General features: G+C 38.4%; 1 protein-coding gene across 2 annotated transcripts in view; it reads left to right on the forward strand.

The window, feature by feature from the left end:
• The window catches only part of Epb41l4a (erythrocyte membrane protein band 4.1 like 4A), a 227,802-nt gene that overhangs the window by 84,980 nt on the left and 129,654 nt on the right, over positions 1 to 13,168 (forward strand). For both annotated transcript variants that reach the window (XM_013020442.1, XM_013020443.1), the window contains exon 2: positions 3,639 to 3,743. In XM_013020442.1, the coding sequence (XP_012875896.1) occupies positions 3,639 to 3,743 (105 nt within the window). The remainder of the gene's footprint in view (positions 1 to 3,638; positions 3,744 to 13,168) is intronic.

A 13,168-nucleotide genomic window follows, 5' to 3' on the forward strand; every position in this document is an offset into this window, starting at 1 on the left:
CCCTCCCTCCCTTCCTCCCTCCCTCCCTCCCTCCTTCCTTCCTTCCTTCCTTCCTTCGTCATGGGGCTTGAACTGTGGGCCTGGCTCTGTTTCTGAGTTCTTACAGCTCAAGGCGAGCTTTCTACCACTTGAGCCACAGCACCATTTCCCTGGGTTCTCTTCTTAGGGAGGGACCACCTAAATTAAGATGTAAATTTACTTGTCTCTTATCTGACCAGTCTGGGGGAAAATATCTGCTCCCAATCTTTTTCAGGTGGTTAGCATAATTCCATTTTTGTGATCTGGGACTGAATTTTCTTTTCCTCTCTGGCTGTCAGCTGTGCTCACATTGCTGCTTGCGTTGTCTGGCTGCTCACATTGCTTTTCAGATGATCCCTCCTTCTTTCCAGTGGCATGGACATATGGAAAACTTCTTAAGCTTTAAATGTCTTTGATTTTTTTTTTCCTATCTAACTATTCTACTGTAGAAAATGCTTTGAGTTTTGGAGCCCTTGTGATTTGATTAGGCTTATTCTGATAACCTTCCTATCATAAGGTCATTGTGCCATCTAACATAATACTACCACTGAGGTGATATTTCATCATAGCCACAGGTTCCAGAGATGATAACTGGACAGCTTTAGTCAAGAAAGGGAATTTTATAAATTTTGCCTGTTATAAAATCTAATTGGAATTTGAAAAGAGCTACATAAAAAAGCATAAAATTCCTTTGGAACATAGAAGAAAAAGCTGCATAGATTTTACTTGGTAATATTGTAGTGTTCCCATCCCCTACTAGTCATCCCATCTGCCAATCCAATTAAATTCCAAATTCCCAATAGAACTGTTTATTAAACTGGCAAGCTGTCTCTAAAAGTTTCTTTGAGAAAAATTTCTAAGAACTGACAAATATAATTGTGAAAATTGTTATTAAACACAAAATATTGAAGTAAATTTATTAAAATATGGGGGGTAAATTGGGTAATTAGTAAATAATAAAGTTGTTTGAACCAAACAGAAATGATGGTCTTGTCAGAAAATGGTGGCACAGTTTTGTATTCATAAGGAAATAAAGTTAGGCCTTTATCCCAAACACGAAAATACTTTCTAAATGAAATGCAGTTAAATATACTAAACAAAATTGTGTAAGTTATCAAAAGAGGCAGGAGCATTTGCTCATAAACTTTGGGTTAGGGAATGCTTAGGTCACATGCTGGGACATGCAGTTGGCTAGCTAGTAAGCACATAAAAGAGCATTGCTTTTGTTATAGTTAAGAAAAAAAAAAGTCCCCTTCCCCTTTGTCCCTCATTCCAAGTGTTTCTTTGCCAGGGACAGGAGGATGGAGTCCTGTGAATGAATTGTGATGGTCCTTTTGGTAGTGCCCAGTGTAATTTTAAGCACGTGTTCTTCCAGTGAGTGACTTCATACCCATATTTTTACCTCGGAGAAATACACAGGGACAGAGCACAAAGAGACCTTGACTACTATGTTGAAAATGTACTATACAACTTGTTGGTGGGGATGGGAGGAAAAACTGAGGGAGAGTGAGGGAAGGGGTGACATTGTCCAAAAGGAAAAGGACTCTTTACCTGACTTATGTAACTGTAACCCCTCTGTACATCACCTTTATCATGACAATAAAAATATTTTAAAAAGAGACATTGACTGGATGAGACTTTTGTAACGATAGCAGAAAATATCCAGTCCATCATGGAAGGCCTTTTTTGTTTTTCAGTAAGTTGTTAAGCAATCTTTTTTTTTTTTTTTTTTATTGGTCATGGGGCTTGAACTCTGGGCTTGGGCACTGCCCCTCAGCATTGAGCCACAGTGCCACTTCCAGCTTTTTCTGTTTATGTGGTGCTGCGGAATGGAACCCAGGGCCTTATGCATGCAAGGTAAGCACTCGACCACTGAGCCACCTTCCCAGCCCATGTTCAGCAATCTTGAAAAGGGAATTAAATTTAATCATGACTTTAAGGAAAAGAAAATACTTATGGGATTTGTAACAAAACTATCTTTTGCAGGTGTGATCGTCTATCATTGTATATCAACCATTTTATAATACATTTAATTAAAGCATTTCCCTTAGGTTAACAATCTATTTTCTATAAGCAGTGTAGTATGGAGTGCTCCCCTATATATGTAAGCATGTAATAATGGTAATTCTGTATGGAAAGATACAATGGAACAAAAGCCTTTGTTGTCTTGCTACAATGCATGATTTGGGGACTTGTGCTACCTGTTTACAGCTGACAGTAATGGGAAAAAAGAAAGGGAAGGTCTGATTTGTTCTGTAGTCACACCATTGAAATGTATCACTTTCAAGGTCAGTTTGGTATGTACTTTAAGTACAAACTTGTAGATACATATTTGACTGTTGCTTATATGTGGGAATAATTATTGCTTAAGGTATCATATGATAAAAAATATTTTTTCCTATATGGTTGTGGGATCATCCCAGAGTTGTGAGTATGCATGAGTCTTTTCCCTCCCACCCTCCCTTTCTCTCTCTCTTTTTTCTCATTCTTTTTTTTTTTCTTGGCAATCATGGGGCTTGAACTCTGGGCCTGGGCGCTGACCCTCAGCTCTTCAGCTCAAGACTAAGGCTCTACCACTTGAGCCACAGCACCACTTCCAGTTTTCTGGTGGTTTATTAAAGATAAGAGTCTCACGGACTTTCCTGCTGGGCCTGACTTTGAACCTCGATCCTCAGATCTCAGCCTCCTGAGTAGCTAGGATTATAGGCGTGAGCCACTGACGCCTGGCCTCATTCTTTTGACAATACCTAGGCTTGAACTCAGGGTGTCAAGATAATTCAGTTTGCTTGCTCATGACTATTGCTCTGCCACTTGAGCCATGCCTTCAGCCCAGCTTTTTGCTGATTGAGGTAGATTTTTCTGCAATGCTGGCTTCAAACCTTGATCCTCCAGGTTTGGCCTTTTGAGTAGCTAGCTAGGATTGCAGGTACCAGCTATTGGGACCCATCTGCAAGAGTCTTAAGGAATTGTGTACATAGTGAGAAAGGGGAGAAAAGAGATTGACTTTTTAAGTAGACGTCAGCTTTTTGTTTGTGTCTCTAGTTAGGTGAAAGAGATCAAGTGAAATATCCATACAAGGGCTTTTCAGAACATAAACGGAAGCAGTCTAATCTATGCATTTATTATTTGAGAAAATTAAAGCTTTGTCTAGTATTCTTTAAATTTTGTATATATTCTATATTAGATACTTCTAAGAATAATGTTATAGATGAAAATTGCTTTCTAAAAATGGAAAAACTGTGGGACTTTTAACAACAGCAGTATTTGATTAATTTGGTAGATATTCTTCATATAAAAGGATTATCTCTATTTGAAGAAGAATTCTGTCCCGAAGATAATATGTAATCCCTTAAGAAAAGAAGCTTACATTAACACTCACTGTAATTTAAGATTATTTTACTAAAGCAATTTCTTTAATACTCTGTGCTTTAAACCACATTTGTCTTTGGAACTGAGGCAAAAACCTACAGAGAATACCATGGTAAAATAAAATTCTGTCCATTGTGAGAGAAACTAATAAAACACAAGCCCTGTGATGTGGCTCACTGAGAAAGACAAGACACTTGTTAAATTAAAAAACAACAACAACAACAACCAACAACTGTGAATTATTTTTGCAGAAGTCAACGAAAGGTTCCGTTGTCCTTGACCATGTATTCCGTCACATAAATCTCATGGAGATAGATTATTTTGGGCTGCGTTACTGTGACAGAAGCCATCAGACGGTGAGTCCAGTGATTTTATATTACATTTTTCTGGTTATAAATTACACTCTTTATCTCTGGGCTTTCTGGATGTGGTTCTAGGTGGTTAGATTCTTTATAACTGAAAATGACTGAAAACCTCAAACCTCTTTTTTGTGCTCTATTTTTCTCCTTCCCTCCTGCTTACAAGTCTGTAGAGTTGATGGATTCACAGTTTCTTGTATGATGTCCCCTTTGTAGAAGGTATCTAGCTTCTATTTTTGTAAGCGACTTTCCATTTGTGATGTTAGGAGGACTGAACACGTTGCCAAATGTGTCAGGAAGAAGGTGGTTAGACGATTACCTTTTTTGTTGTTATTGTTGATGGTGGTCATGGGGCTTGAACTCAGGGCCTGGGTGCTGTCTTTGAGCTTTTGTGCTCAAGGCTAGTACTCTACTACTTTGTGCCGTAGCTCCACTTCTGGATTTTTGGTAGTTAACTGGAGGTAAGAGTCTCATGGACTTTCTTGCCCAGATTGGCTTTAAACCGTGATCTTCAGATCTCAGCCTCCTGAGTACTAGGATTACAGGCGTGAGCCACTAGTACCTGGCTACCTGATTACCTTTTAAGAAAGAAAATGGTGGTGCTGGGAAGGTGGCTCAGTGGTAGAGCGCTTGCCTTGCATGCCTGAGGCCCTGGGTTCGATTCCTCAGCACCACATAAGAAAAAAGCCGGAAGTGGCGCTGTGGCTCAAGTGGTAGAGCGCTAGCCTTGAGCTGAAGAGTTGAGAGACAGTGCCCAGGCCCAGAGTTCAGGCCCCATGACCGGACCCCCCCCCAAAAAAAAGAGAAAGAAAATGGTTAAAAAAAGAAATAAGTATAAAGTAAAAAAATAAAAATAAAAGCACCACTTAAGTTTAAAAAATAGTTTGAGCTGTTAAAAATAAAAACAAGTAGGAGTTTTTGTTCCTGAGCCTGATGGAGGAAGTGGAGTACAGGTGATCTTTGGGTTCTGACATTAGTTGTTTATAGGGTGTCTTGAAAATTTTTCTATCTGTTCTAATGGTAGAGATACTAAAAAATTCATAATACTTAAAAGACTTGGAAGCTGATGATTTTGAGGAATGGAAAGGACATTTTTTAATGAGACTTTTGATTTAGCCTGAGAAATCCCTTAACCTCAGACATTCACAGCCTTATCATACAAAATACTCCTATATTTACCTTAGAAATACCATATTTTAAGGTAATACCCTTAGCCTTTTATTTTTTTATTCTGTGCAGCTGCTGTTGCAATACATATTTCCTCTTCTTCCTTCATCAGTGCTTATATCCTCTGGGTCATCTGAGGTTCGTTCAATGAGAAATATATTTTCTGAGTGGTGTCTTTGTGCTCTGGCCTAAGACATGTCCTAAGATGAGAAGAGGCAGGAAAGAAGAAAGATGTTGATAGTGTACTTATGATTTTTCTTGAGCTAGCTCTATAACGTTATCTCCCAGGAAGATTTCACCAGAAAACAAATGAAAAAGTAAAAATTGGGAGTATTAGGTAGTGCTTCCGTAGACAGAAATAGTCATGAATGCACATTTCAAAGAAAAGGAACAGATACATATTGACAAGTTGATTGAATTCTATCACATGTAGGTCTCAGGTCACTATAGCATAACTATAAATACATACTGAAAGATTAAATTGAAGGTTCTAGTAGATACCTTAAATTACACTCATTTTATAAATAATACTTATCCTAGCAGAGAAAAATACAGTTTCTTGATCTTATCCAGTTTGCCAAATTTTCCTGGAAAGATTTAGAGTGAAAACACAAGTGTCCTTGTATGTGAAAGGGGAAGTCTGGAGAGTCAGAAAATGTGACAGTGGAAGAAGAGGTTAAAGTGGTGCAATTACTGCAAGGAGGCCTTTGAGCCAAGGAATGTAGGCAGCCCTCTGGAAACTGGAAAGAGCAAGGGAATTGATTTTCCCTGAGATCCTTTAGAAGGGCAGCCCTGCCTATGTTTTGATTTAGACTCAGACCTCTATTAAGTGTAAGATAATAAATTTTTGTTCTTTGATGCCATTAAGTTTATGGCAGTTTGTTACAACAGGAACTAATACTCATGGATAGACGAGGAAGAATTTTATTCTTGCTTGTTAGATGGTAACGTAAAGCTTTATTGTTTGGGTTCTTTGTATTAGGCCTCAAACACTATTACTTTTCCTTAGTAATAATATCATCCATCTTCTGCTGCCCATGATGAGGATTTCTTTGTAATTAGAGCAACATATGCTTCTCCAGATGTGTGTATTGAATTCTTTATTATGGGAGAGGGATAGTGAGATCTATGAACCGTAGGCTGAGAATTGAATCACACACAAATTGGCGAATTTGAAATTAATGTGAGGTTTTCAAAAGCTATTATAAATGGGATGTGATGGTGTGGAACAGATAGCTAGCTACCTTTGTAGTCAAAACAAAGATTTAGGTTCGATATCTCTTGTTAATGAATGGTCAAATCATTTAGTTTTCTGAAGTGTGTGTGTGTGTGTTCACTTTTACTATAGTAAAATACCTGAAGGTGCATAATAAATTTAAAAAAGAGGTTTATTTTACTCACAGTCTTAGAGATTGAAGGGCACAGTGCTGCTAATCGGCTCAGCCCTGGTGAGTACCTTTTGGTAGATGGCATCATAAGGGCAGGAAAGGCAGCATCACATGCAAGACAGGAAGTGGAAGAGCCTGGGAGGAGTCAAGCTTGCTCTTTTGTAACAACCTCTTGAGAGAACTAATAAAGGCTTCAGGAGAACTATAGCAATTCCTTCCCAGGGCAGCGTCCACTAGCTTTAAAGCTTCTGCATCATCTCCTATTACTGCCATTCTGAGGACCACACTCCTAACACATGAACCCTTGGGTGTAACATGGACCATAGCAATACACTTAGCTGTAAATTGAGAAAAACTATCTTTTTCCCCAACTTTCAGGATTGTCATAGGACCAAAACAGAATATGTGAAAACTCTGTAGATTATACGGTATTAGAAATAATGTAAGTGGGCCTCACTGGTTGAAACTTTATTCCTTTTGGTTCTTAAACTTTTATTTCTATTCTAGTTTCTCCATAAAATTTTATCTTAAATTTTTACTATTTATGCATATATTTATGCATAAAATGTCATTCATATAAACAGCTTTTAAATTTTGGTATCTTGAAATCTGAACACACCAATTGTTGAGTCTAGGTGTGATTGTTACCAAGTAATTAATTAGAAAAAGAAAAGTATTATACATTATCATAAATTTTAGACATAAAAAGCAAGTATTTATTAAAAATACATCTCCCTCTTTTTTTTTTAACTTTTTTTTTGTGCTAGTATGGGAGATTGAACCCAGGGCCTGGCACTCTTGCTTGGCTTTTTCACTCAAGGTTAGTACTGTACCACTTGAGCCACATTTCTACTTCTGAGAAATTAATGAGATGAATAGAACTTTTTTTCTCAATTAATCCAATTTGTCCATATCTCCTCAGGATAAATGTATGTGTTTTTGGAGTAAAATAGGGTTCAGCTGTAGTTTTCTGCCTCTTTCTATAGATGTAAACACTATTTATTTATTTATTTAAATAGACAAGGAAGGAGTTCCAATAAGAAAGATCATTCAATTCCTTAAGCTCTTTCTGTTATATGCCAAAAACCTTTGGGTCTCTCAGCTAAGACAGTTTTTGGTACTTTCCTAGGTATCTCAAACACAACATTTGCTTTGAGTTTATTGCCTTGATTCTCTTGGGAAAGGCTGCTCCTGTTGGACATTATCGGCAGATTGTGCTTATGTTTTACAAAGAAAAGGAAAGGCTTTTCTTACATGCTTGGAGGTTAACCTGGAAATGTGTGGGATTACAAGGGTGTGTTCATGATAGTACAGTAACTATGAGGTACTGTTTAGTATGTTCTTATCTATTAACAGGTAGTATACTACAGAGTGTAATAGAAGAAGTGCATTGTCACAGGTACCTGTATAATTGAGACAGTGTTGCAGGTAACTGGATGTCTGTGGATCATATGATTCTAAAGAATTGCTTATCCTAAGTAGTAATTGTAATCAAATACATTTTTCTATTTTTTCTATAGTTGACAACAATGTTGAGAACGATCAGAAAAGTATTCTCTGTTCAGAAAAGGGTCTTGTGCCTTCTGGTCACAATATGTGAGATGTTGTGATTTGGAGAGCTAATTTGTTGGAAAGAACTCTGAAAAGTGCTAAGGGGGGACCTGCCCACAGCACTTGCCAAGCTGCTTGCTGTATTGCCCACTTTTCTACCACAGCACCTGGAAAAAGCATGTTTTGATTAGTCTTTACCTTCTTTGTTGTACGTGTTGATTTCGATAGAGATTCAAAAATGCTCATGAAAGAGCTGGAGTCCTAAGGCAGCTCCACAACACACTTTGAACTTAATCCTTTTTTGTTGTTGTTGGTCCTGGGCTTGAATTCTAGGCCTGGGCGCTGTCCCTAAGCTCTTCAGCTCAAGGCTAGCGCTCTGCCACTTGAGCTCCAGTGCCACTTCCGGTTTTCTGGTGGTTTATTAGAGGTAAGAGTCTCACAGACTTCCTTGCTTGGACTGGCTTTGAACCGAGATCCTCAGATCTCAGCCTCCTGAGTAGCTAGGATTGCAAGCATGAGCCACCGATTCCTGGCTGAACTTAATTCTTTATATAGTTCTTGTTTTATTTCTTTCTTTCCCCTCTCAGGTGCTTGATAGTAATAGACACTAGTGAGTTTTCTAAAAACCATGTATAATGAAGTATTTTTTCCTATCACTTTCATAAATTTGTTGCTTTCTGGTTAAGGGAGATTAGTAAGTAAATTTAATCCAGAATAGAAAGGTCTTTCTTCAATTAATGGCACTCTATGCCTTTTTACTTTTTTTTTAATAACTAAAACTAGGCTTAAAGGATGAACAATGGAAAACATGAAGTTATACAATACTTTAAAACAAAACTGTCAGGTCTGATTGAAGCATCAGTCCATATACATGTCTGACTATATATGTGTGTGTGTGTGTGTATCTATCTATCTATCTATATATATATATAAAACAAGATAAGTATGCTTATTATCTTTTGCCAATGAAACAGACACCTGAAGGAATTTCTATGGTCCACATCATCCTCGTTACAGAAGAATTTGGGAGCAATATTACTTTGCTGATTTCTTCAGTGTGAACATTTGATTAGATTGTCATTCTTCCAGGTTAAATCAGCATGTGTATAAAGGATAGAATTTCAGACAGTTAATTGATCGGTGGCTAGCAGAAGAGATAATTATTATTATAGACATTTTTTGGTTATCATAAGGAGCTAGTTTTTTAAAAGTATAGAATTTTAAAAATAAATTTCTAATTACTAGTGTTGATCTACTCTGAGCCATAAGAGAACAATTCTCATGAATATTAACTAGTGATACTATATTAATAGAACAAGGCTACTAATAACATATATTTTATGGAATATTGCTTATATTATCTTGAATTGTATAACATTTTAGATATATTATATGTGATAGTTTTAAGGTAACTAGCTTGTGTGTTTTTCATAGGACCTATCCCAGTGAGAGAGGAGCTGTAGGATTGTTAGAGTTGAGTTGGTGCTTTTTTTGAGGGTGCAGGAGAGTGAAACACCCATTTTCCATTGTGGGCTATAAATTTTGAAATTTACCTTGTGACTGAAAAGAGATAGGCTTTTAAAAAGCTCATGGTTTGTAAGAACTTAGCTTTTTTCTTCTAGGTACTCATCAGTCTTTTGGGCTACAGAATATTTTATAGAGGGCACTTATTCAGAAAGCTTCTTCTTTAAAATTCTTCAGTGTAAGATCCCAACTCTCATCAGTGCTCCTGGCCTGGACTATGAGGAAAGATGAGCACTTGCTATTTCCCATCTCCATTGAATCCAGCAGCTTCTGTGTTTCAGGAAGTCAAATATGATGGTGAGCAGGAGGCAAGGTGTCTGGTGTGAAGGAGTTTATTTCCAGGGCTGACACAGATCCTAAGTACACGTTCAAAGATCAAGTAGTGATGAGTGCACTGAAATTAGGTTGATAAATCACAGTGACTGTTAGGCTTTTTCTAGTGGGATATCAGAAAAGGCCTCTCTGTGATGACAGGAGCATGGCAGGCAGAGGGAATAACTGGCACAGTTGCCCTAAGGTAGGGACAGTTCTAGAATGGAAAGACTAGTAGTGCTAAATGACAGTAAGGAAGGGGGCATGAAGTGGAGGAGGGAAGGGTCACTATTTATGTGGGTCTAGTAGTCTACATAGGCAGTGCAGGTTAAGGATGAGAAGATAGGGTTGGATAGAGGAGCAGCTGGTCTTTGGGGAATCAAGTATTAACAGTTCTGTTTTGGATGTGTTAAGTTTAAAATGTCCTTTAGAGGGGCTGGGAAGGTGGCTCAGTGGTTGAGTGTTTGCCTTGCATGCATGAGGCCCTGGGTTCAATTCCTCAGCACCACATAAGCAAAAAGAAAAAAGCCGGAAGTGGCACTGTGGCTTAAGTAGTAGAGCGCTAGCCTTGAGCTGAAGAGCTGAGGGACAGCGCCCAGGCCCAGAGTTCAGGCGCCACAACCAGACCCAGAAAAAAAAAATGTCCTTTAGACAACTAAGTTGAGATGTAACATGGGTAGTTTGGGGTCCTAGGAGGTAAAAGAGTTGTGCTAGGAGTTCCTAAACTGTTAGTCACCAGATTAGATCAGGTCATGAGGGAGAAAGAGTCTATAAATGCAAAAAAAAAGAGATGAGGCTGCCATGTGCCACTGTGCTGGCCATGTAGTTCCAATGCTCTGGAGTTGGGTGATAAGGTACTGAGCAGGCCAAGCTTGCTTTTCAGCCCCTAGGGTTGGCACCATTCTCTTGTGGCAAGTTACTTGGGTGGCTGCAGTTATGTTACTTTCGGCTGCTAGGACACAGAATTTAAACAAACCAATTTAATTATCTGTATATTTTAATTTCTACATATGAGGTTCCATGTTGTTGTATGGCTTCCTCACAATGTAGTGGTTGGGTTTCAAGGACTAGTATCTGAAGAAAAGCGAGTGGGAAAGAAGGATGGATGGAAGGTCAGTCAGACAGGATCTCAGCTTTTCAGGATCATTTGAAGTGAAAGCAGTGCACATTTAAAGAGGGAAAGTATTACTTAGCACTTTGTGTGTGTGTGTGTGTGTGTGTGAGCACACACGCGTGTGTGTGTGCACGTGCATGCGTGTGCGCGCCTGTGCGTGCCCATGCACACATATAATAGTATTTGAACTCAGGGACTAGATACTGTCCCTTAGCTTTTTCAATCAAGCTGGTGCTCTACCCCTTGAGCCAGAATTCCACTTCTGGTTTTTTGCTTGTTAATTGGAGATGAATCTCATGGACTTCCCTAACTGGCCTTAGCTAGGATTATAAGCATGAACCACTGGTGCCAAGCTTACTCAGCACCTTTTGATAGGAATAGTGTTGATTTATTTCAAAGATAGGCTTTAAAGTGTGAGAATTTGTCCTCTCGTCAGAAATTATTTATATTTTTTATACATGTAAAATGCATTGTTCCCTTGGCCTTCCTAAATTCTCATTTAATGTAGGGTTTTGGATGCAGACTTGAGGTCTAGCATATCATCAAATGAGACTCTGGTTACTTTCCTTCAAGTTCAGCTCCTAGATTACAGTCCCTTTTGAACCAGAGGCATGTGAACTAAGGAAAGGAACAAGGCGCTACAAAAAGAATGAGGAAACAATGATGAACAAAAACATAGTAGGAAAATTGTAGGACATTGCTAGTTCCATGTAGTTTATTTTTGATATTTTAGTTTTTATTGTTTTAAACCAGCACCATATTTGTATATACCTGTGGTTTGAGTCTATCAGAACACATGTAGCCATTTCTTTTACTAGAGCTTGGTCTTACTACCTAGGGGTTATTGGTGTGATGCTTGACCCTGCTTTTGGCTCTAGGTCCTATTCTCTGATTTTCTTCTTTTTCATAAAAAGTAGTTGAGTGGTTTTCTTAGCCTTTCTGTGTGATGAAGACTCAGAGTTCAGAGGCTTCATTTCAGTCTGTAGTGTTCTGGTTTCTTTCAATCCAGTCTGGTATCACTTTTAAAATAAATTTTGTGGATTTCTTTTTGAAGTGATTTTTATTCAGCTTTATTTGACAAAATAAAAATTGATAAGTGGCTTTGAAATAGGCTTTGCTATACCTTGGATTCCCTTTAAGGAATTGTTTGCTGTTTAGGAACAATGCACTTAGGATTCCTAGAAGACCTCTTGCTTTTTTTTTTTTTTTTGTGAAAGATTCTATGAGGCCTCAACACTAACTCTTTTTTGAAGATTTAATAAAGGATTTTTATAATTGCATAATTTTTTTTGAAAGACCTGAATTCAATCTGCCTAGAAGCTATTTCTTAGTGGTATCCTAGTTTACCTTCTGATAAGATAAGGAATGAGAAAGTTTCATTTTGAAAACCAGGAAGTTCTGGCTCCTTTATATTTTAACATTTTTTTTAAAAGCTTATCTCACCCCTCTTGCATTTCATTGTAGGCAGCAAAATGAACCAGTCTGCTTAGAAATTTCCTTATCTAGATCATCCAGTTCATTTGGTACTTTTCCCCCCACAAGTTGCCACAGGCTACAGCATTGCTAAATTTTCTGCCTCTGCGCAATTAAATCGCTTTTCTCTCTGCTTTCCAGGAGGCTGTGACTGATAGCCATCTTGAAGGCCCTCGAGCTTCCAATGTACTCTCCTAAGGTCCTTTCTGCTGCCTCCTTTCAACTGGAGGGAAAGGGAACGGGGACAGACCGTGGAGGGCCTTCTTAGGGTTTTTATTTGCCCTAAGAAACAAAGCATTAAAATATACTGACTAAAAGAACAAATTAATCTGACACCTCCATCCAATACAAAGACAGATGCTGAGATACCATTAAACAAAAATCCAGGAGGGTGTAATATGCTAATGCTGCTTAGGCCTAAGAGTGAAGATAATGTTTTTTCAGATTCTGTTTATATTTTGAACACAGAGCCAACAGGATTTGCTTGGTGCTTATGGAAGAATGTTGTACTATTTAGGCAGATGGGGAGATGGAAGGGGAGCAAAGATTTTTTTTTGGGGGGGGAGGGGATGTTGGAGTGGAAGCATCAACTTGCATTTAGACACAAAAGGTCTGAGATTCTAATGGCATCTAAGTGGAAATGTCAAGGTGGCAGTTGGATTCAAGAGAACCATCTGGTCTGGCAGTTGTCAGTATGTAGACAATCTTCTGGTGAGGGCTTTGTTGTGAAGTGTGAGCCTTAGGCAATCTATCCTTCCTGGCTTCATGAGATAAAGAGTAGCTAGTAAAGTGTAGCCTGATGGAGGTAGGAGATAGGTAGGTGGAGAAGCCAGAGGGAGAACTGCTTCCCAAGCCTGTGGCAAATATTTACAGTGTGTGAAGGTGAAGTCCTT

Source organism: Dipodomys ordii, unplaced genomic scaffold (assembly GCF_000151885.1).
Source record: "Dipodomys ordii isolate 6190 unplaced genomic scaffold, Dord_2.0 Scaffold50, whole genome shotgun sequence".
Classification (NCBI taxonomy): domain Eukaryota; kingdom Metazoa; phylum Chordata; class Mammalia; order Rodentia; family Heteromyidae; genus Dipodomys; species Dipodomys ordii.